The sequence below is a fragment of the Mauremys reevesii genome, linkage group 27, assembly GCF_016161935.1.
Source record: "Mauremys reevesii isolate NIE-2019 linkage group 27, ASM1616193v1, whole genome shotgun sequence".
Taxonomy (NCBI): domain Eukaryota; kingdom Metazoa; phylum Chordata; order Testudines; family Geoemydidae; genus Mauremys; species Mauremys reevesii.
In genome coordinates this window covers 8865594-8885982 of record NC_052649.1, presented here as the reverse complement: position 1 = coordinate 8885982, position 20389 = coordinate 8865594, and the positions used below count along the sequence as shown (strand labels likewise).

The window sequence follows — 20389 nt, the reverse complement described above, 5'->3', positions numbered from 1 at the left end:
TTTCCCACTCTCCTTGCTGCTTGGCGCTTGTGGAGTTGGTTCTAAACTGCCCCAGTGCACGTGGGGACCGGTCACTGCCCCTCTCAAACATGTCTGGTGCTAGCTAACATGGTAACAGATGCCTTGCAAAGGACGGTTAGCTAGAAAAGGGCCTGGGGATGGACAGGAGGGGTGTGTGGGCCGGGGACAGATAAGAGACCGATTGTTGTGTTTTGCGATATTTTAGATTTGCTGAATATTCCTGCCACTGGCTGGAATCTGCCAGTTTATCACGTCGGGCAGATCTTTGTGATGGTGTCCCTGGCAGAAGAGCTGGGTTGAGTTTCCTTTACTCTGGGTTTTCAGAAAGTCCTTTCCTTCAACTGGCCCTTTGGAAAACTGCTGCAAGTGTTTGCTTGTTACACACTCACACACACATGTGCACACACATACACCTGCATTTAAATGACACTAAGGGGCTGCTGACAGAAATGTAGAGTGAAAGTAGCTGCTACCATCTATCTCAACATACAGTGACGTGGGTGTTTGCTGCCCCAGTGGGTGGTCTGAGGGACCCTGCTACCCCTAGGCTCCGCAGGGAGAGAGCAGCAGTATTGCAGGGTCAGTTTACATTGGATTTGACATTACTTCTAGAATTTTTAGGATTTTTGCATGTAGATTAAAGAGTATCTTGGTTTGGGGGCTGGGTCAGCTAGTAACCCTCTCCTCTGCCATCTGGTGCACCAACACCCACAATTCTCCTCCCATTGTTGTGTGTCTCCTAGCTCTGGCCCAGGCAGAAATCCCACAAGCTGCAGCTGGAGTCCCTGCTAACCCACAACTTTCCCTGACACTGCTACAGGCAGAAAAGCATGTAGCTCTGCGGAGTGACTCAGTCAGCTGATTCTGGCTCCTGGGGTCAGTGTTGTTTGGTTCTTGTGCACAATGTTTATTTGAAAGCCATCCAGAGGTGAGGGGTGGCTTACAGCAGTGGGTGGGCGAGGTTCTGTGGCCTGCAGGTCAGACTAGATGATCATGATGGTCCCTGCTGGCCTTAAAGTCCCTGAGTCTCTGAAAGCAAATAAGCGCCAGTCTCCAGTGCACTCCTGGCTGCACAAAACATTTTGGGAATGGTCACTTTAAACAAATGGATTCAACGGAGCCAGTGAAGCCGGTGGGATCAGCAAAGGAAGCGCTTTGTTTGTTTCTCTTGCCTCTGAAGTCATAACCTTCTAACCAGGGGCTGCCGAGAGTCTGGAGGGGGCTGGATTTCTCCTCCCCTTTGATAGCACCAGGCCCTTTGTGGGAGTCCAGCATCCTTCTCCCGCCCAGTGATGTCAAAATCCTCTGCCTGTGACATCTGCCATCTCCACGGCAACCAGCAGTGAGGTCACAATAAGCGGATTGTGGCCTCACACCAGCAGGCCAGGGGCTGAAGAGACCTTTGCACACAGCTGGGGGGAGGAGGGGGCTAGTGGGTGGCTGTGAATTCGAACCCAGCACCCTCTGCCCTGCAGGGCTCTTGGGGAGCAGGGAGCCTGTCCCCTTCCCCCCCAGGGCACCTGCCTCTCGGGGGGCGGGGGGGCGGAAGGGCTAGTGCAGGCTCAGGGGTTGCTATGGCAGGGTGAGCTGCCCAGTGGGGTCCCAGCGCTGGGAACCAAAGGCTCTACCCAGGACCAAGCTCGCCCCCTGCCCGGAGACCCCGAAAACTCAGACGCTCTTTGCCTGGCCTGGCCCGGCCCGGCCCGGCCCGGGGCGGGGGGTGTGAATCACAGACACGCGTGCCCAGATTTTCCGGCGGGGAACGCGCTGGGGCGGGAGGAGGGCACCGTCCCCGGCAGGCGCAGGGCGCGGCAGGTCCGCGCTCTCCCGGGGCAGAGCCCCCCCGGCGGGGCACATGATGCAAGCGGCCGCGGCGGCGGGCGGGGCTCCTCGGGCACCTGCCGAGCGATTGGCCGGGCCCCGTGACGCGCCTGCCCCCTCCCCGCCCGGGGGCGGAGGGAACCGGGCCGGGTCCCCCCAGCCGGAGCCGGGAGCGGCCCGCGAGAGGCCGAGGGCGCCCGGGCGGATCAGGGCTTCGCAGCGCGCAGGGCTCCCCGGCCCGACGGGGCGCAGCGGCTGCGCCCGCCCTGCCCGGAGCGGCTGGTGCCCGGGCGGGGGGATGCCGTTCCCGGGCGGGCTCTGGTGGCTGGTGTGCTGCCGGCAGGGCTTCACCCTGCTCCGGCGGGACTATGGCGAGCCGGACAAGGAGCCGGACGGGGAGGCCGAGGAGGAATCGTCCTTCGAGCTGCGGAGCAAAGGAGCCCAGGTGGGTGCCCAGCGCACTGCGCCCCCGGGGCTGGACGCGGCTGCTTCGGGCGCTTTCCGGGGGCAGGGGGCGCAGCCCCGGCCCGGTTCCCCGGCCCCGCGGGGTGCGCTCCCGCAGCCCCGCACGCTGGGGCCGGGACGTGGGAAGGTCCCGGGGCCAGGCCACTCCCCGCTGCCCCCGCCGTCCGTGCGCGCTGCTGGCTCCCTCCTTTGGAACGTGTCCCGGCCCGGCCCGGCCCGGGGTGGGGGCGCGGGGGGGAGTCCCGGGACGGCTCAGCCCCGGAGAGGGGCCCGGCCAGCCGCAGCGCAGGGCTCGGGTGCCCAAGGCCCCCTGCACAGCGCGGTGTCCGGGGTCCCTGTGCCCTGCAGGGAGATGCAGCCCCTGGTCTCTGCCGTGTGCGGGGACCCCCAGCCCCGGCTCATGGAATCCAGGCACCCCCTGGCCTGCCCCGTCCATGGAGCCTGGCAGCTCCCAGCTCTTTGGGGAAGGGGGGGCGCAGATCCTGGGCCACCCCACTCCCAGCACCCCTATGAAAGGGAGGTGGCATCAAACTGTGTATCAGGAGACTTGGGCGTCCGTTGGGTCCTAGCTTCCTTGGGCACCTGCCACCCCAATAGCGTGGCTTGTGCCAGCCCTGTCAAGGGACCGCTCTGGGGGTGCGTTGGGGCTCAGGGGTCTCCCCTGGGGGTGCGTTGGAGCTCAGGGGTCTCCCCAAGGCTCTGTTATGCCTGTCCCATCAGGGGTGGCCTAGGAAGGGTCGTGGGCCCTTCTGGCAGGTGGAGCTGAACGTACAGACCCTTCACCCTGGCTCCTGGCACCAGCCGTGTCTGCAGGGAAAGGCTGGGGCTGCCCCATCGCCCCTGGATTGGGCCTGCAGCACTGTGTGTGGCAGTGCCCGCAGGCAGGTCGGTCTGGCACTGAGCTCACTGCTGGGGGTTGGATTTGCCCCCAGGTGGGTTACACCCCATGTTTCTTTCAATTGGTTTCCCAGCCCTTTCCTAGCAGCCTGCACTAGAGTCCCCTCTTCACACCTTCCCAGGCAGGCAGCGCCATCCCCACCCGGCTCCGCAGGGCCGACGTGCTGAGACATGCACCCCTGAGCTGGCTGCAGGCTTTCAGCAAATGTTGCTGAACTTCTCCCGGCGGTTAGAGGGTCTGGCTGGGCCCTGGGGGCCCTGGCTCGATTTCCTGGCTCAGCCCCAGGCTCCCAGTGCCACCCTGGATAAGTAGCTCCTGGCCAGATTTCCAGAGAGCCCCGAGCCAGATTTCCACAGGCTCAGCCCCAGCAGATGGGGCCAGGTTTACAGCCTGCTGTTGAGCTCTCCTGAAAACTGTGGCCCGTCTCTCTGGGCCTTGGTTCCTGTTCCTGTGCCTGCCTTGTTCCCGCAGACAGGTCTTCGGGGGCAGGGCCTGTGTCTCACTGTGTCTGTGCAGAGCTTGGCTCCGATCTGGGGGTGCTGGTAGCGTGGGTGGATCCTGCCCCCCCATCTCAGGGGGGTCTGTGCAGAGCCTGGCACGACAAGGCCGGGTTCTGTCTGGGGCCTCTGGATGGTCCTGCTGTTGCTCACTGGCAGTTTCCCTTCCAAGAGCCTAAAAGGAGAGAAGTCCCAGGCCTGTTTCCTTTGGGAGGGACCTTGGCCCAGGCTTTCTGGAAGTCCATGTCTGCTGTCACTGATGCGCCCTTGGCCGTGGGTTAGCCCTGGGGGAATTCTCACAAACCACCGAGATAAAGGGGCTGTGTGCAGGGCGGCTGTTATGCCCACCTAAGATCACGCTGCCCTCCCGTGATGGTGTGTGCAGGAGGGGCACGGGATCCTGGCTGTGGCTCTTGGGGTTGGTGCAGTGTGCGTGTGCGCGTCCGTCCCCAGGACCTGGCCCAGCCCAGCAAGGTGATCTCAGCGGAGATGCGTGTGGTGCTGGTAATGGGGAGCCCTGTGCTGCCACTGCTCGTCTGGGGCTCCCCAGAGACCTGGCTCATCCTGGGCCTTAAATAGAGGATTCTGGGCTGTCAAAAGGGGCCAGAATCCTTCACGTAACCCCAGAGCAAACAGTGTCTCCCCCTGCTAGCTGCCAGCACCCCAGTCCACACCAGGTAGCTGCCCCCAGCCAGGGGAGGGAACTGGAGCCAGCTCTGGAGGCTAGAGGGGGCTGGTCTCTGTACCCTGAGTTCTGTGTTCCAGGCCTGCGCTGGGACAGGCTCCCCCCCTGACTGCTGCTCACTGGGTAAGGAGACTGGGGTCTGTTCTGTGTGCAGGGGGAGTAGGAGCTGCTGGAAGGACCCAGGTGATCCTGCCCCTTTAATGCCACTTGGTGCTGTAATTCAGAGCACGTGAGAGCTGGCGTGGGGGCCCCGGTGCTGGGCCCCTGGGGGCCGAACGCATGAACTAGGAGCTAATCCTGGACCCAGCGACGCTGGGGAGTGAACAGCCCCACATTGTCCGTCTGATCACCCCATGCGGCCTCCTCTCAGTGCACAGGTTCAGCTCTCCGGAGTTCTATCTGCCCGACGGAGGAAGGGGGGGTGGAGGGGAAGGAGAGGTGCCCCTGCTGCCCCAGAGCTGCTGCTGAGGGGTGCTGGTGGATGGAGCCAAGTGCCCCTGCAAATTCCTGGTAACTAGAATGACCAGGGGGTGGTGCTGTGCGTGTGAGCGGGCCCGGGGTGGGGAGGGGTGGCGGGTGTGTGAGTGGGCCCCGGGGGGGCGGTTGCGGTGCTGGGGGTGTGAGCGGGCCCTGGGGGGATGCTGACGCTGGGCATGTGAGCGGGCCCTGGGGCGGGGTGGGGGGGGTGGTGTGGGTGCGAGTGGGGTGGGGGGAATGGCGCTGGGCGTGTGAGTGGGCCCCAGGGGGGGGTGTTGGTGGCAGTGCTGGGCGTGTGAGTGGGCCCCAGGGGGGTGGTGGGGTTGTGGCACTGGGCATGTGAGGGGCCCCGGGGTGGGGTGTTGGTGGCGGTGCTGGGCGTGTGAGTGGGCCCCAGGGGGGTGGTGGGGTTGTGGCACTGGGCGTGTGAGTGGGCCCCGGGGGGGGGGTGGCAGCGCTGGGCGTGTGAGTGGGGTGGGGGATTGGGTAACTCTGTCTCTCTTGGCCCAGACATGCTGGGCCCAGCAGCTCAAGGGTGCTGGGGGTCCCGGGTACTGAGCCAGGGTCCCCCCATTCCCCAGCCTGTCCTGGGGTCTGAGCCCTGGGCTGGCCTGTCTCTCCCAGCGGGGTCCTGGCTGGGCCGAGTCCCTGCGTGCCAGCGGCTCTCCCCGCAGTGACGGCGGGGCTGCCAGCAGGGCCCTCGCCAGGGCGCTGCCGCAGGAGGCTTGGGATCCATCAGACGCCGGGGCCCAGAGTGGATGAGCTGAGGCCTTGGCTCTGACAGACAAGGCAGAGCCTGTGGGAGAGGGGAGCTCCCTGCAGAGCTGCCCACCCCGCTCCGGGGCAGGGAGCAGCAGGGCTGGGGTGCCGAATCCCAGGGCAGAGGCCCATGGTTGGGGGAGGGGGGGGGTTGCCCGCAGTGCAGCAGAGAGACCGGCCAGCAGCGACCAAACAGCTTCGCAGGGTCCCAGTGGCTTTACGGTGCTCCTGGCCCTTGGGCGGCCCCAGGGCCGTTCGTGGGGCTGCCAGCTCCGGAGGGTGCCCGGGCCACGGGGCTGTTGTTCCTCGTTGCCATCAGAGCATGGCAGGGCGAGGCTTAGTGCCAGTGCGGGCGTGGCGGGGCCGTCCCAGGGGTGCGTGGAGACAGGTCGTATTGCAGTGCAGGGTCTGGCAGCGCCTGCGGCTGCTTCCGCCGAGCCTGGGGAAGCTGCTGCTTGGCCCTGGGGCTGCCCTGTGTGGAGGAGGCTGATAACACTGGGGACTCCCTGCTGTTTGATAAGGAGACTTAGTGCTTCCCCTTTCCCAAGGCCTGTGCACCTCCGTGGTCTGGGCTGAGCAGCGCGCCGGGCCCGGCCCCCCCCCCCCCCCGGTGCGGTCTGTGGTGAAGACGTTATCAAACCACCACGGGTCATGTGCTGCCTGGGGCGTGGCTGCCCGCGCTGCCCTGCCGGGGCCCCCGTGAGCACCTGTCTGTGCACAGGCTGATACGTGTGGGGCTGTTGCCTGGCACACGGGGCTGGGGAGCTGGGGTCCCAGGCTCCCTGCTGTGCAGCTGGAGAGGGTGCAAAGGAAACTGGTGCCCCTCCGTTATACACACCTGGGCACCTGCCACCGTTCAGCTCCCCAGGACTTGCCATCGGTATGGGCCATGATACCCCTCGTCGCCCTCAGAGCCCAGTGGCAGCTGCCCAGATGTGGCTGGGGGGTGGTTTTAGAGGGAACTGTCTCTTTAGGGGGGGCTATGGGTTTGTAGGGTCCCTTTCTCTGGGGCTGATGAGTGTTTGGCCAGAGCTGGAGGAGTGACTCCTGCCTGCCCTTGGGGAGCTGGGCTGGATGCTGTGGCTAGGTCTGGGCAGCAGCCTCACCAAGCACCCCACGGACCAGCCCCAGCTGTGCTGGGACCACCCCCCCGCCATCGTGGGAGCAGCCGCCCCAGCCCTGCACGCTGAGGCCTGGCTCCTGCCTGTTATTTATATCGCTGGGAAAGAGCCCGCGGCTCCCCCGCAGCTGGGAGGCAGCCAAGGCCCCGCGGCTCGGCCGAGGATCTTCCGGGAAGCTGTTCGGGGAGCGGGGAAAATCCTCCCCTGCTCCGTGGCTGGGTGCATGGGGGCCCCAGCCAGACCCCCCCAATGCTGCTGGGCGGCTGGGACTGAACCAAGCCAGGCTGTCAGTGCAGGGGCTCCGGTTATATTGGTAACAGGTGCTGCTAATGCCACAGGTCAGCCGAGCGCTGGTCCCCCAGGGCCGCCGCTCAGTACCTGCTGGAGCCCCCCCCCCGCTCTATTTTTAGCTGCAGCCTCCTTTCCTTTGCATCCAGTCGCTAGTCTGCCCCCCCCCCACCAAACTGTGAATGGCCCATTTGTCACAGAGTCCCCGGGCGCTGCTCTGGAACTGCTCCCCACAAAGCCAGGCAGGACTTTGGGGAGCCTCCTCTCCCTCGGAGTAGCCTGTCTGCAGGGCAAGGAGCTCACACGGCTTCACCTCCTGGGTCTCTCCTTGGAGCATTCAGCATCCCCTGCCCCTCCGTGCGCTTCCCACAGCGAGTGCGCCCCAGCGGGGTCCTGGGGAAGCCACAGGGTCCTGCCCCCCCACTTTGCAGTCAGACTTGACTCTCAGCCAGCCAGTAACACAGAGGTTTATTAGCTGACAGGAACAGGGTCTAACACAGAGCTTGTAGGTACCGCGAACTGGACCCCTCGGCCGGGTCCATTCGGGGGGGGGGGGGTGTCAGTGAGCCAGACACCCACGTCTGCACCTCACTTCCTGTCCCCAGCCAGCTCCCAACTGACCCCCTCCAGCTCCTCCTTTCTGGCCTTTGTTCCTTTCCCAGGCCAGGAGGTCACCTGATCTCTTTGTTCACCTTTAGCTATTCCCTTGCAGGGGGGAAGGGCCCCAGCCATTTGTTGTCAGGAGACAGAGTGTCGGCCATTTATGCACACTGGAGACTTAAGAAATGCACAGGGGAAACTGAGGCACCCACACAGTATTCAGAGGAAACATTAAGAACAGTCCCACTTCGTCACACCCATCAACTCCTCCCTTGCAGACAGGGTAGGGGGCTTCCTCGTGTGGGTTTGTTCTTCGTCTGTCTACATCTGCCAGTGCCCCTCCCTCCCGACCTGCAGCCCCCTGGTGTCCCAGCCCTAGGCTTCCCCCCCAGCTCTGACTGGACTGGTGCCCCTCATTCACAGCCCAGCCCTGGGTTCCCCCCCAGCTCTGCCAATGCCCCCCAGTCCCGGCCCACAGGCCATTGGTATCTGAGCCCAGCTCTCCTGGTGCCCCTCAGTCCTGACTTGCGGCCCCTGCTTTCCCTGCCCCTCTCCCCCTCCACTTTGGAACAGTAGGACTTTCTAGTCTGGGGGGTGCCCCCCACCTGAGCTCTGCTGATGCCCCTTGGTGCTGCCTGCAGTGTTGTTCTCCCCCCCCCCCCCCCGCATCTCAGCCCAGCAGTCTGGGATGTCCCAGGCCCAGAGCAGGGAGGATGGGGCGTCAGTAAAGCCAAGCCCTGCAGCTGGGGAGGATCCAGCACCTCTCTGGCTGCTGGGCTGGGGACTCTGCCGGTGGCTCTTGCTGCGCGGAGCCCCCTTGCTGCCGGCAGGAAGTCGGTGGCCCCAGTGACAATGGGGCTTTGTGCCGTCAGGTCAGCGTCTTGTGCAATGCTGCACGGGACAGAGCCTGGCGGGGTTGGCTGAGGATACAGGGCCAGCTCACCTGGCCACAGCCCCCAGGCCTGGCCGGGGTGCGGGGGGGTGGGCTGGCTTCGTGGGTCACTCATCTCCTTTCATGTGGAAGTGGCTTGGGGTGGGGACGTGCGGGCTGAGTGTTGCCTGCTCCCAGCCACCCTCCTGGGAGGGGCTGGGCCTGGGGCTGAGACCTCTGGCAGATGCTTGTGTGAGGCCTGGTGTGGGGTGAGTGGGGGAGGGGGGGTGTCACGCGCCTGGCTGGGGATCTGGGACTCTAACGGCGCCTCTGCCTTTGCTCCCCAGGGGCCGTTGCAGCTAAGCCTGACCCAGCCCGTCCGCACCAGCAGCGGCTCCGAACGGTGAGTGACCTGGGCCTGGCAGCCCCGGTCTCTCGGGCACCCAGCTTGGCTCCTGCTCCCCTGGAATGGCCCGGCAGTGTCGGGAAGCCTGGCGCGGGGCCCAGGTTAAACGCAGCCAGGAACGGGCGCCGGGTTGGCCCCTTGGCTCGCGTGCTGCTTGAGCGCTGGGCCCTGCTCCCGCGGCCCGGCCCTGCCGATAACCAGCTGCCGTGTGGCTGGCCCCTGGCATGGTGCCCCCTTCCCAGGCCGGGGGGGCTGGTGGAGCAGAGGGGGGCTGAGGCCCTGCTCCTTGGCCCTGGCCCTGCCCTCTAGTGATGACACCCCTAGCCCATGTCTGCCATCCCCTCTGGGCCCCTCTCCCCAGGGTGGAGCTGGCCTGCTGTGGTACCCAGCCCTGATCCCATGTGCCCCGATCCCGGGCAGATCTCCTGGCCTGTGTCCACTCCCAGATGGTCTGAGCTCTCCCAGACTCTGTCCCTGCTGAGCCGGAGCGGGGGTCACAGGGCACCCAGCGGGCACTGGCGTTGCCGGAAGGGGAGGCTATTGCGGGGCAGTGCCCAGGCACCAGCCCGTCGGCACTTGGCTCCGCGGATGGCCCAGGCTCTCTGCAGCGGATCCTGCTGCCGGGCCCTCCTGGAAGTGACTCACGGCTCAACTGGGCCTTGGTCATGTGTGGGATGGGGGAGGGGAGCAGCTCCTTATCCAGATGGCAGGGTGAGGGGGGGAGAGACAGGGCCCTGTGGTGGGAGGGGGGGTCTGGTTTGGGCGGCAGGGTCAGGGCCCCACAGTGAGGGTGTGTGTGGAGGGCTGTGTCAGGGCTCCGCGGTGGGGTGGGGTGGGGGGGTGGAGAGCGGTGGCAGGGCCCTGCGGTGGGAGGTAGGGTCTGCTCTGGGCGGAGGGTCAGGGCCCCGTGGTGGGTGGGGTGGGGGTGGAGGGCTGTGGCAGGGCCCTGTGGTGGGGTGGGGTGGAGGGCTGTGGCTGGGCCCTGCGGTGGGGTGGGGTCTGGTCTGGGCGGGAGGGTCGGCCGTGGGTGGGGTGGGGTGGGGTGGAGTGCGGTGGCAGGGCCCTGCGGTGGGGTGGGGTCTGGTCTGGGCGGGAGGGTCAGGGCCCCGCGGTGGGGTGGGGTGGGGGGGTGGAGGGCAGTGGCACGGCCCCGCGGTGAGAGGTGGGGTCTGGTCTGGGCAGGAGGGTCAGGCCCCGCGGGGTGGGGTGGGGGGGTGGAGGGCTGTGGCAGGGCCCCGCGGTGGGAGGTGGGGTCTGGTCTGGGCGGGAGGGTCGGCCGGGGGCTGGGCGTGGAGGGCTGTGGCAGGGCCCTGCGGTGGGGTCTGGTTTGGGCAGGAGGGTCAGGGCCCCACGGTGGGGTGGGGGCGTGGAGGGCTGTGGCAGGGCCCTGCGGTGGGAGGTGGGGTCTGGTCTGGGCAGGAGGGTCAGGGCCCCACGGTGGGGTGGGGGCGTGGAGGGCTGTGGCAGGGCCCTGCGGTGGGGTCTGGTTTGGGTGGCAGGGTCAGGGCCCTGCAGTGCGACGCTGCCCACTCAGCCGCTGCCACCAGCATTTTCTGGTGGTTCATTTTCCAAATTCCTTGGCAGGCCGTGAGTGCGAGCGGGTTATTTTTAGCCGGGGTTATCTGCATCCGACGGCTCGGATGCTTTCCCACCAGGCGGGAGCGGGGGCGGGGGGGTCTTTCCCCTCTGGATTGGACTGGGTCACCCCGCGCCCCCGCACTGCTGCGTGTGAGCCATGCACAGTCACTGGCGGGGGGGTTATTGGGGGCTGGGGGCTCCTCTTCTAGTCTTGGCAGAGGCCAGGTGCTTGGGGCTAGACCCCCGACCCCCAGGGTGGCGCTGGCTTTGCAGGGGTTTGTTGGGAGGGCTGGGATGACGTGAGGCATGAATCCCCCTCCCCTGCCAGGGCCCCTCCCAGACTCCTTGGTGGGAGCTGGGCGTTGGCAGGGTCTCCCAAGTGCCCATTGGGCTGCACTGGGGGTGCCACCTGTCTCCTCTCAGGCCAAGATGGGCGGGCTGCTGCCCCCTCTGGGGCCGGCGCTGCCCCCTCTGGGGCCGGCGCTGCCCCCTGAGCTGCTTTCCCTGCACCCCCTGCCTGCAGCCCCAGCCTGGCCGTGAGCCCCAGCGGCTGAGTCCAGAGGCCGAGTGGTGCTGCTGCCGCGTGGCCTGTGCCAGCCTGGTACCCCCAGGCAAGGGAGCTGAGCCCTGGCTGTGCCAAGCAGGGTGCGCGGGGCCCTTGCTCACCCCCTGTCTTGGTCCCAGGTCTCTGCCCGTCTCGGAGGAGATGCGCAGCCTCATCACGGAGAAGGGGCCGGGGCCAGTGGAGGAGGAGCCAGATGCCATCGTGAAAGGTGGGTGAGGGGCTGGGGGGAACTCAAGGGGCAGACGGACGCTTGGGCAGTTCCCTGCTTCCCGCGGCGGGTCCCTGCGGGCGGGGAGGGCTCCACGCTGGCCCAGACCCTGAGCCAGCCCCACTGGGATTTGAACCTGGGGCTCCAAGGAGCCTGGCGTCTTCAACCTGCTGCTCAGACACTCCCCCTCCTCCCGGCTCCCATTGCTCTGGGCTGAAGCTGCAGGTGCTGGCCAGGGGCGTGGAGGCCCTGAAGGCCCCAGCACGGCCATGTCATGGCCCAGGACCAGCCGGCTTCCTGTGGTTGCATAAGGCGCTGGCCAGACGTGAGCGGCGGCTCTCCAGCCGGACCCCCCCCCATCCCCCTGGAGCTGTAACGTGGGGGAGCCACAGCCAGGCCAGTTCTGCCTGCAGCCCTGCCCCTGCCCCCCAGCTGCCTCGGGCTGGACTGTGCAGTGGGTACATGGAGGGTGGGTCCCTCAGGTCAGCTCAGTCCCTTCCCCCACACCCTCTCCCTGAGCCCCCTGTGTGGCAGGGGCCCGAGGGGCTGCAAACGGCCAGAACTGCTCTGGTGCGGGGGACCGGCCGGCGGGGAGCCGGGGCAGTGCTGGGCCCTGGGGGAGCTCACCCCATTCTCTGTCTTCCCAGGCTGGCTGCAGAGGGAGGCGCGGGGGGGCGTGAAGGGCCCGTGGATCCGGCCCCGGAAATACTGGTTTGTGCTGACCCAGGACTCCCTGGATTACTACAGCAGCAGCGAGGTGGGAGCCCGGCGCCTGGGCACCCTGGTGCTCACCAGCCTCTGCTCCGTGCTGTGGCCCGACAAGCAGACCTACAAGGAGACCGGTATGGGTCCCTGCCCCCGGGCCAGTGGCGCAGACGCCAGGGAGGGGTTGGGGGGGAGGGCTCATCCTTAACGGGCCCGGGAGGACGTCAGTCTGGAACACAGAGCTCACCGGTGTCCCCGTGCAGAGCTGCTGGGAAAGGCCGCGTCTGGCTCAGCGTCCAGCGCTTCCCCCCGGGTTGCATGTGGCTCCCTGGGGGGGGGCTGCTCTGGATGCTAGCCCCCACCCCTGGGCCCAGCCGCTGGTGCAGCGGGCCAGGCCTGAAGGGCGCATCCTGCTTTCTGGAGCTGGCTTCTGGCTGGGGGGAAGCAGGAGCTGCCTGGTGCGCGGGAGGGGGCTTGGGGCTGGTGGCCTGGGGCCGGCGGCCTGTGTGAGCGCTCTGCCCTTCGCAGGATACTGGAGCGTGACGGTGTTTGGCCGGAAGCACTGCTACCGCCTGTACACAGAGCACCTGAATGAGGCCGTGCACTGGGTGTGCGCTGTGCAGAAGGTGATCCACAGCAAGGCCCCCGTGCAGACGCCCACGCAGCTGCTCATGCACGACATCGAGGTAAGGCCGGGAGGGGACGCGTTTGGCCGGCCCATGGCTCCCTTGGGACCCTCCTCTCCCCTGGCCCGGAGGCCTTGCCACAGCCCTGGCCGGCTCCCAGCCCTTGGGTGGGGAAGCTGCTGCCGGGCGATCACTGGCTCCCATGACATGGCCTGCAGCACATGGTGCCTGGCTGCAGAGCAGAGTCCCCTGGTACTGGAACCCAGAGCCCCAGCACTTGCCTTTGCTGCAGCCGTCTGTGCCCAGCCACCTGCCCTGCAGCCCCGGCTGCTGCTTTGTCTCCCCAGGAGAACTGCGGGAGCCCGGAGATCCTGGAGCAGATCTATCGCTGCAACCCCGTCCTGCGCTACACCAGCAGCCCGCTCTACGCGCCGCTGCTGCCCTTCCCGTACGGCAGCTCCGACCAGAGCGGTGAGCGGGTGGGGGCAGGGCCGAGCTCTGCGGCTCCCTGGGAGGGGGGCGAGGGCTGGATGTGCTGCCTGGGGCTCCGTGGAGGGGGGGTGGAGCCCTGCCCCATGAGCACGGGGCTCCGTGGAGGGGAGGGGGTGTCCTGCCCCATGAGCACGGGGCTCCGTGTACGGGGGGGATGTCTTGCCCCATGAGCACGGGGCTCCGTGGACGGGGGGGGGTGTCCTGCCCCATGAGCACGGGGCTCCGTGGACGGGGCAGTGCCATCCCATGAATGGGGGGGCTCAGGGAGTGGGGGGCGCCGCGGAGGAGTCTCCTCCTTGCGGGCCCAGCAGACGTGGCTGCCATGTGTCTCTGGGGTCTCGGCTGGGCTGCTGCCCAGGCCCCTGCGTGTCTGTCTCACGAGTCTCTCGTGGCAGCTCTCACAGAAGGTGCTGCCTGGGCCCTGCGCAGGGGCAGGGGCCCAGCCAATGCTGCCCTGGGCTCCCTCTGGCCCTGGGGCTGGGCGCCGCGCTCCTGCAGGGCAGGAAGGGGCTGGGGTTGCTGCCAGGAGCCGAGCTGGGCTCTGACCTACCCACCAGCCCAGCTCCGAGCTGCCGGGGGAGCAGGCCCAGCGTCTGTGCCGGAGGGTGCAGGGTCTTCCCCTCTGGGTCGCCATGGTGACACTTGTGCCTGGTAGGGTCTGGGCGGGAGTCTGGTGATGGGGGGGACCCCATTGTGCCAGGTGCCCCCCCGCCCCGAGCTCAGTGAGATCCAGGGACTGGGCCCCAGAAGCACTTGGCCAAGTGGGACCCAAACCTGACCTGCCTGGTTCCTGCCCCGTTAACCGAGCTGTCCGCCTCCAGCCCCCAGCCCCCGCGGCTACATGACCCTGCGTGACGAGGCCGTGAAGCTCTTCAACTCCCTGCAGCAGCTGGAGTCGGAGCGAGACCCGGTGCCCCTGATCCAGGGCGTCCTGCAGACATGCCTGGATCTGCAGCCGCTGGTTGACGAGATCTACTGCCAGCTGGTCAAGCAGACCACGGAGCCGCCGGTGCCCGGCGGGCTGGGCAACCTGCGCTACTGGCAGCTGCTCACCTGCATGAGCTGCACCTTCCTGCCCTCCCCGCCTGTCCTGCGCTACCTGCGCTTCCACCTGGGCAGGCAAGTGCAGGGGTGTGGGGCGTGCACCCCAGGGGAGAGTGCTGCTGGTGGGGGGGTGCATGCTGGGCCTTGGGGGGTGGGGGTGAGGCACTGCATGTGTCTCCGGGCCGTGTACTGGAGGGGTGAAGGGCCTTGCTCTGCAGAGAACAAGGCCTGGAGCAGGGGGGTATGTGCCCCCTCCTCCCTACATCTGTGTCTGAGCCCCTGTAGGATCTTCTGAGCCCTCGGGCTCAGTGATCTTGTGGCAGTGAGTGCCGTGGGCTAACGGTGCTAGGTGCCATGTCTGCCTTCCCAGCTCTGGTGCAGGAAACCTGACTCCCATCAGCAGAGAGCAAATCTGGCTGCTGAAATAGCCTGTGGGCTCCCAGCCAGGCCGGGGGGTGAGGGGCACCCTGGTCCTGCAGCCCCCGAGGGAGCTGCTGGGGATGGAGTGGCCGCGAGGGCTGCATGCCAGATGCCCTTGGTGCGGCGCAAGGGGCAAGGTTCTGGCTCCAGGCCGCCCGTGTTACATCCCCTGTGGCAAGGCTCTGGGGGTCGGGAGTGATGGCGGCCGGGCCCCAGAGGCTGGGTTCTGGGCAGCGTGCTTGGTGCTGCTCATTCCCTGATGCCCCCGTGTCTTCTCCCACAGGACGGAGAGTGAGTTCCCCGGCTCGGAGATGGCGGAGTACGGGCGCTTCATCGCGGCGGCTCTGGACAAGACTCAGGTGCGGGAGTGCGTCCCCTCGCTGGATGAGATTGTGGTGCTGATCCAGCGGCAGGACATGCTCTGCACCGTGCACTGCCCTGGCACCTCCGCCTGCACCGTGGCCATCAGCTCCCACACCACGGCCGAGGAGGTGAGCAGGGAGTGGGGCAGGTGTCTGGGCGTGGGGGGGCCCAGCATGGAGGGGAGGCTCCCGATGTGGGGCTGGCTGGAACCACAGTGCCCAGGCTGGGGCACCAGGGTTGAGCGGTGAGGGGGCAGGTTTCTGCAGAGTGGAGGGAGCGGGTGACCTCGGAACACCAGGCCCTGTGTGGGGAGCAGTTGGGCTCAGGGCTGCGGAAAGCAGGCTGGGGACTCCTGTGCAGACCCCGGCCCTGGTGCCCCGGGGCGTGTGGAAGGCGGGTGGGAGCCACTGGGGGAGCGTCTGGGATTTCCCGCTGTGACCTGTCTGTGTCCCTTTGCAGCCCTGAGCGCCGTGGCCCGGGGCGTGCAGTCACCCCTTGGTTGCCTTTGTCTCGCCCCAGGTGGCCCGGGAGCTGGTGGCTCGGCTGGGCTTGTCTCAGAGCCCCAACGTCTTTGCGCTCTACGAGCAGAGTCGGCACCACGAGCGGCCTGTGGGCAGGGCCACGCTGGTGGCCGACGTCCTCACCAGGTTTGAAAAGTAAATGTCCCCTCGTGCAGCTGTCTTAGTAGGGCCTGGGAGGGAAAAAGGGTGGAGGGGGTTTGGGGGAGCCAGGGGAGGTGGCTTGAGGGGATCCAGGGGGAGAGGAGGCGCTGGGAGGAGATGGGGAGGGGGCAGAGGGGGCTGAGGGGAGAGAGGAGGGGGCTGGGAGACGGAGCCCGGAGCTGGGAGGAGATGGGGAGGGGGCAGAGTGGGGCTGAGGGGAGAGGGAGGGGGCTGGGAGACGGGAGCCCGGAGCTGGGGGGAGCCAGGGGGAGGGGAAGGCAGGTGCGCCCATGGGGGCGGGAGGAGCCAGTGTGTGTGTGGGGGGGGAATGTCACTTGCCTGGGCCCCATGACGATAGCACAGTTCTGCCTGGGCTCGGGGGGCTCGTTTGTCCCAGGAGGAGGCCTGGGGGGCTGCATGGCCTGGTGCTAACGGGCGCTGTGTGTCTCTTCGGCCTCGCCCAGCCTGGCAGGGGAGGAGAGGACGCAGGACTCGACCTGGAGACTCTGCTTCAAGCACTACGGCTTCCTGGACACGGAGAACGTGCCCCGGGACAGCGTGGAGTTCGCCCTCCTCTTCGAGCAGGTAGGAGCCGGGCCCCGGCCTGGGCTGAGCCGGGCAGCTGCTTGTGACGGGGCTCCCAGTACCCTGCCCCAAGGCGCCAGGCAAGCGGGGCAGTGCTGCAGCTCTGAGCTCCTGCCACTGCGTCACCCCCCGTGTCCTGGCCCAGGACCCCCGGTGCTTCCCGACCCAGCTGCCACAGCCCACCCCAGGGGGTTGAATGAGTTAATGCATGTGGGGTGTGGAGGGCAGGCGACTCACCAGTCTCTCCCCACACCCCGCAGGGTGCTCCACGGCTGAATCCCCCCCAAGCCCTTGTTCCCTGCTAGGTCTGCTCCCTGGCTCCCCCCCAGACTGCTCCCTGGCGGACACCCCCCCACCCCCCCGGACCGCTCCCTGGCTGACACCCCCCCCTCCCCCCCCAGGCCCACGAGATGGTGATCCGGGGCTACGTGCCCACGTCGGAGGACACGCTGCAGTCCCTGGCCGCCCTGCGCCTGCAGAGTCTCAACAGCGACTTCTCCACGCACGCCCCCGTGCCCCGCCCGGAGGAGCTCTTCCCCGTCCACGCACTGCACTCCCGCCTCCGGGCCTCCTGCCAGGGCCTGCCCAGGTGCCCCGGCGCCCGCCTCCGTGCAGGGCTGCTGGCCGGCGCCCTGCCCTGGGGCCACTCGCTGGCCAAGCAGCAGGCGGAGCAGGACCAGAAGCTGCAGGGCCGCCTGCGCGAGGAGGGCGCCAGCGTGATGGCTGCCATTGTGGACAAATGGAAGCTGCTGCAGGGCATGGGCCGGGCCGAGGCCATGGCCGCCTACCTGGCGCTGGTGCGGGAGTGGCCGGGATTCGGCTCCACCCTCTTTGACGTCGACTTCCACACGGTGAGCCCCTTCCCTGGGCTGGGGTCCCTGGAGCAGGCCCTGTACCCTCAGCAGAGCCAGCACCAGAGCACAGCACACGCTTTCTGTAGGACCTACAGAAACAGGAGCTGCTCTGCGTGAAGGGACAGCCATTCTAAATTCGCTCTCCTGGGGTTTTGCATGGGGGGTGGGTCACAGCCAGGAGACGAGCATTTCCTGGCAGCCACCCCACAGGAGACGGAGCCCCACTTGGGCTGGGGGCAGCTGCAGCGTCCCTCCATCGTTACCCTGAACTTCTCTGGGGGCAATAAGCAGCCTGACTGGGGTCGGGGGGGCAGGGGATGGAGCTGGGGGGTGATGGGGCCTGGGGGATGCAGGACTGGGAATGTGGCTGGTGGGAAGGGAGGGGCCGTGGGGCTGCCCCTGACTCTCCATCTGTCTGCAGAGCCTGGAGGGCAGCTGCCCCCAGCGCCTGTGGCTGGGCGTCGGGGCCAAGGCCGTGTCTCTGTACAAGCCCGGGGAGGCCGAGCCCTTTGACAGCTTCTGCTACAGCCGCATCTCGTCCTTCGGGGTGTCTGACAGCAGCACCTTCCACCTCTCCGTGGGGGACAGGGACCTGCTCTTCGAGTGCCCCCGGGTAAGGCCCCCGCACTCCCTCCCCTCCCCATGCAGATGGAGCGCGGTCTCCCTGCAGCACAGCTGGGTACCCCCCGCAGGAGTCCACGCTGGTGGCTTGGGCTGTGCAGTGACACCGGGGGGCCGGGAAGCGAGGGCCAGGGCTGGGGGCCGGGCTGGGGCCAGAGAGCCAGAGCCAGGGCCAAGGCCGGGGAGCCGGGCCGGGGCGCCAGGGAGCGAGGCACCAGGGAGCGAGGTGCTGGGGAGCCGGGAGCCAGAGCCGGGGAGCGAGGGCTGGGGCCAGAGAGCCAGGGCCAAGGCTGGGGGGCCAGGGAGCGAGGCGCTGGGGAGCCGGGCTGGGGCCAGAGAGCCAGGGCCAGGGCCAGAGAGCCAGGGCCAAGGCTGGGGAGCCAGGCTGGGGGCCGGGGCGCCGGGGAGTGAGGCGCCGGGGAACCGGGCTGGGGGAGCCGGGCTGGGGGCGGGACGCCAGGGCCGAGGCCGGGGGCCGGGCCCAGGCTCCAGGGCACCTCATGTGCCCCTGACTGGCCTCTGCTCCCCTCCAGGTGGATGAGATCGCCCAGCTCCTGCACACATACCTCACCAGCCTGGGCACAAGGCAGACGCCCCTGCGGGAGGAGCTGGCCGACACCTGCCACCCTGGGGACTCACTGGACTCGGGCCTCCCTCCCCCACAGCAGAGACTGTGCCCAGCAAGCGCGCCCTGGGGGGGCCAGCCCAGCGCAGGCTCCTTCCCCATCTAGCTTGCTGGCCCCGTGTGCCAGCTCAGGTGACGTGCCCTTTGGTGGGCCCCTCCTGCACCAGCAGGGGGCCGGGGCTGCCCCGAAGCGGCTCGCGCCCTGCCAGCACTGAGAATCCTGCCCACCGGGATGTCGGCGGCTGGGGTCTGCTTTGGGCCCCGGGGTCAGAGCCCTGGAACTACATGGTCCTGAGGAGTTGGACACTGTTCCCAGTGTGGCGTCTATAGCCCCTGGCTCTGAGCAGGGGGTGGAGGGCAGGGGGCGGGCAGAGACTCGCTCCCCCCACTCAGCTGTTGGGTTGCTAGTTTATTTCCTTAATTTATTTGTAGAAATGCCAGCTACCTGCACTGGGTGCTGCGGGTGCCCGGCCTGGCAGGGAGGTGCCAGACACTGCTTGGCACCTTATTCCTGGCTCTGCCTTGGGGTGCTGGTGTACTGGTTTGTCATGCCCGGGCTGGGGATTCACCCTTGCAAGTCCTGCTCGGCTGGTGGGAAAGGTGGGGGTGCCCAGTGGGATCTCCCGTGCAGCCCCTGGGGTCTGGTGATGACCTAGGAACCAGCAGAGGTGGGCCAGGCAGTGCAGCTGCTTGGGGGCCCAGAGGCTGGCCAGTTGCTGTGGGGGTGGGGTTGGCAGTCTGTTTGCTAGGACCATGGGTGGGAGATGCTGGGGCTGCTGTCTGCGCTGGGGCTGGCCAGGTGTCATCTCCGGGCACCTTGGGCTGGCACCACCTGATCCCACGGACAGTCACTGCGGTGACTTCTCCCAGTACTTGAAGGGTTAAGGGGCCGCTCACGTCTGCCCGCCTGGGGCCAAGATCCCCTTGGGCAGGTGGTTCCCAGGTGCCTTCACGCTGCTCTGTGCCATGGCACTGGGCCCCCCGCGGAGCACAGCCCTGCCCTGGGCCCACTGGTAACTTGCAGCAAGTTTCCCCAGGGCTTGAGAGCGCTGGCAGCGGCAGCATCCTGCCTTCCACCCCCATCCGTCTGTCTGTCCTGTGCACCAAGCACCTTCCCCGTCTGTGCCCCAGAAAGCTGCAGGCGGCCTCTGAGTGGCGGCTGGTTCCCGCATGGGCCTGTCTCTGCTGTGCTGGCCAGGCTCCCTATGGGCGTGCTGAGGGCCGGGCCCATGTTGAGGGGCGGGGGACGCTCAGGCCTCTCTCTGTGTTGCCTCTGTAAAGTTCCTGTTCTTGTTTTTGTATTAAACACCCAAGGAAAGTGCAGAGCCTGCTCTGTTCTGACATGCCGCCGGGGGCGGGGCTCCCTCGGGGCAAGGGAGGGACGGCAGCCTGGCATCCCTGCTGAACTGCTGCTTGTGGCCAGAATCGGGGCCTGCTTTAGTGACTTCCCCTCTCTGTGCCTGTGATGACAACGGGGCCAGAGCGTAAGCAGCGCAGTAGCTCCTGCCTGAGTCTGTAGAGAGCCTGGGCCATGCTCGCTGAGGGGGAATTGCCCTGGGCTTCCCAGGCAGCTGGCGACCTCGAGCCCATGTAGTGCCCTGGGTGCTCCCAAGGGGCAGGCTCCCAGCATGACAGCAGCAGGATCGGCATCTCCCCCGGGGGCCATGCGTGGGGAGCCCAGCTTGGCCGTTTGCCCCCATTGGTGAAGGAGTCCTGCCCACGCTGGGAGGGACAGGCCTGGGGCACAGGCAGGGAGTGCACTGAGGGGCGGGGGGGAGGGGTATTGCCCTCTCTGCCACCACGCTCAGTACTGGGGGCTGGGGCCTTGGCTCAGCCTGCACTGGAGTTCAGCTGCCAACTCACCCTGAGACTTTCTGAGGAAATTGGTGCCTTGCCTTGGGGGTCCTCCTGGGGGCTGCAACTCCCCACAGGCTGCATGCCCCCAAGGGCCCAGGCTGGCAGGGCCCATGACCAGGTCCCTTCCCCCAGCCAGAGCCCCCTGGCATGGAGGCAGAGTGACAGGGCTGCTGGGGACTGGCTCCCAGCCTTGCTTTGCTCTGACCTCTGGCATTTAATCAACGCTGCAGCCACCTCCCCCGGCCTGCCCAGGGAGCTGGGGGAGGAGGCAGCCC

At 67.3% G+C, this 20389-nt stretch overlaps 1 protein-coding gene across 2 annotated transcripts; it reads left to right on the top strand.

The window, feature by feature from the left end:
- Positions 1 to 1996: 1996 nt before the first annotated feature.
- PLEKHH3 (pleckstrin homology, MyTH4 and FERM domain containing H3) lies at positions 1997 to 19578 on the top strand. Of its 2 annotated transcripts, none has more exons than XM_039516873.1 (13): positions 1997 to 2287; positions 8851 to 8906; positions 11172 to 11260; positions 11908 to 12102; positions 12494 to 12651; positions 12939 to 13062; positions 13905 to 14202; positions 14831 to 15038; positions 15430 to 15557; positions 16037 to 16157; positions 16559 to 17008; positions 17433 to 17624; positions 18166 to 19578. In XM_039516873.1, exons 1-13 carry the CDS (start codon positions 2141 to 2143, stop codon positions 18361 to 18363), a joined length of 2364 nt encoding a protein of 787 aa, XP_039372807.1. In that variant the 5' UTR covers positions 1997 to 2140; the 3' UTR covers positions 18364 to 19578. The 2 variants fall into 2 exon arrangements, with proteins under 2 accessions (XP_039372807.1, XP_039372806.1); XM_039516872.1 differs by having other exon boundaries at positions 1998 to 2287; positions 15430 to 15566.
- Positions 19579 to 20389: the final 811 nt, after the last annotated feature.